We start from the raw sequence: 2,068 nt of genomic DNA, 5'->3' as shown, positions 1-2,068 counted from the left end.
GCTTTGTGTTCGTCTTGTTTGTACCAGAGAACATAATCATAATTCAAGTCGTTTACACAGTTGATCTCACTGGCAACCGATTCACCAGTTCTCTTAATGATGAAAGGAGGTGTTTGAATGACACTGCTGTTATTAGAGGCACCTGTGGAAAGAGAGCAGATGTTATTTTAAATACTGAAACTATTAGCTGTACGTTCTTTTACTCTGTTTGGTGTACTCACCCTCATTCCCCGGCAGATGGAGGAAACAAAATACAAAGACCAGAAACATCATAAAGAAGTTTAAATGTGAGACTCTACTATTCGCTTTCCTTTCAGCTCAGCACCTGTATGAGTGCTACTGTTACTATCACACTCAGGGGACGAGCTTTTTCCTTCATCAGCAGGGTGGAGCACTGTGTTGATATCGTACTTTAAACGGGGGAAGTCTGCGACTGTTTAACTTGCTGAGGTTTGTCTCCCCCTGCAGGTGTGAAAATCCTGCAGGTGTCAGTGAGTGAAGGTCAGTTGAAGTTTTTACTATTATGAAGCATTGTACCATGTCACAGGTATTTACAGACACATGTGCAGCAGTCTTTGGGAGCCTGTCTGACTATATATTTAACATACTGACCACAGACACATAGACATATTCTCACAGGTCTACTTTGCCATGAGTCAGCCGTTTCCGATGAGGAACTGAAGCTGTTGTATCATCTGTGCTGTCGCATAAGCCACCGGACTTCATTGACAAAGAAACCTTGCAGAACTGCTGGTCTTCTGCTGCCTCAATTGTTTAGTTTGTTGGTGTTCTTGTGTGACTTTGGTTAATGAGGCTTCACCAAGGTAGTGGTATACCTGCTGTTCTGTGAGGTAAAATTATGTTTTTTACCTTAAACTGGAGAAAATATTCTAAACATATGACTTTTATTTATTTGTTTTCGTGGCTAGAATACGTGTTGCTGCTGTTCTGGTACTCGTGTCTTTTTCTCCAAACTTGGGCCGTGCAGTCGTCTACAGTAATACACTGACTATATATTAGTACCTCATACAACCCCACTCAAAAGACCAGAGATATCGCTTTAATGCAGTGACATTATTTACCTCTACTTTTCCTTTCATCCCCCAAAAATCTAGCAGTAATATGAGGAGATCCTCTTTAATAATGTTCATGTTCTGAAGGAGTCTCATCTGAGATGGAGGTTTGAGCGTCAATATCTTCTGTAATGTTCTGATCCTGTATCAAAGTGTAGCTGTGAGTATTTGTGGTCCTCGAGGTCCCCCTACAGTACATGAGATGATTGTAACAGTTATGTTAACAGTGCACTGAGGTTTTTGTTCAGCTGTTGAGTGCATCTGTATCACTGTGTTCACTCACAGCACAGAAATACAAGCCTTTATCTTCTGGCTGCAGCTTCTTCACTGTGAGCGTCCCACTCTCAGCGTTAGGCTTGGTGGCTGAAAATTTCTCTCTGCTGAAATTTCCAAAATCATGATCATTGTTGACTGTTGTTGTGAACACGACTAGTTTCATTGTTTCTCCAGGCCGCTGTCTGTACCAGTACATCTGGAAGTAGCCGCTGCCCTTAGTGTGGCTGCAGCTCATTGTTGCATTGTCTCGCTCATCTTTCCACAGTATTTCTGTCTGGGTGACATCATCCCCAGCAATCAGACCTGTGTGTAAACCATTCACCATTACCATTACATTTCAAACTGTAGAGCATGTAACATGATTTTCTACAGCAAAGGTTAAAGGCTATAATGTAGTTACCTTTTCTCCAGAGCAGAAGGACTAAAAGGCTCAGGAGGCCATGTTTAGTGACGTCCATGTTCTGTCCCTCAGAGACTGTACAGGTCTAATGTAGAGTCAGTGTGGTTAGAGATGTAAACTGCTGCAGCTGGTGGGAGTGTCACATGTGTGATGTTCAGACCTCCACATTGTGTAGCTGGGAGTATTTATGGTCCTCGAGGTCCCCCTACAGTACATGAGATCATTCTAACAGTTATGTTAACAGCGCTCTGTGTCTTTGTTGTAATTCTTTGTCTGATAAATTCTGTTATGAATTGAGCACATATTTTAAATTCAATTT

General features: G+C 41.9%; 1 gene segment (V, D, J or C); it reads right to left on the bottom strand.

Annotated features, from left to right (window-relative positions):
• Positions 1-1,317: 1,317 nt before the first annotated feature.
• On the bottom strand, positions 1,318-1,819 carry LOC129103679 (T cell receptor beta variable 29-1-like). The segment is given in 2 exon segments: positions 1,318-1,652; positions 1,750-1,819. Coding segments are annotated over 2 exon segments (393 nt in total).
• Between the last annotated feature and the right edge of the window lie 249 nt (positions 1,820-2,068).

Source organism: Anoplopoma fimbria, chromosome 15 (assembly GCF_027596085.1).
Source record: "Anoplopoma fimbria isolate UVic2021 breed Golden Eagle Sablefish chromosome 15, Afim_UVic_2022, whole genome shotgun sequence".
NCBI classification, from domain to species: domain Eukaryota; kingdom Metazoa; phylum Chordata; class Actinopteri; order Perciformes; family Anoplopomatidae; genus Anoplopoma; species Anoplopoma fimbria.
Note: the sequence above shows the minus strand (reverse complement) of the source record. Positions and strands in the feature narration are given on the sequence as shown.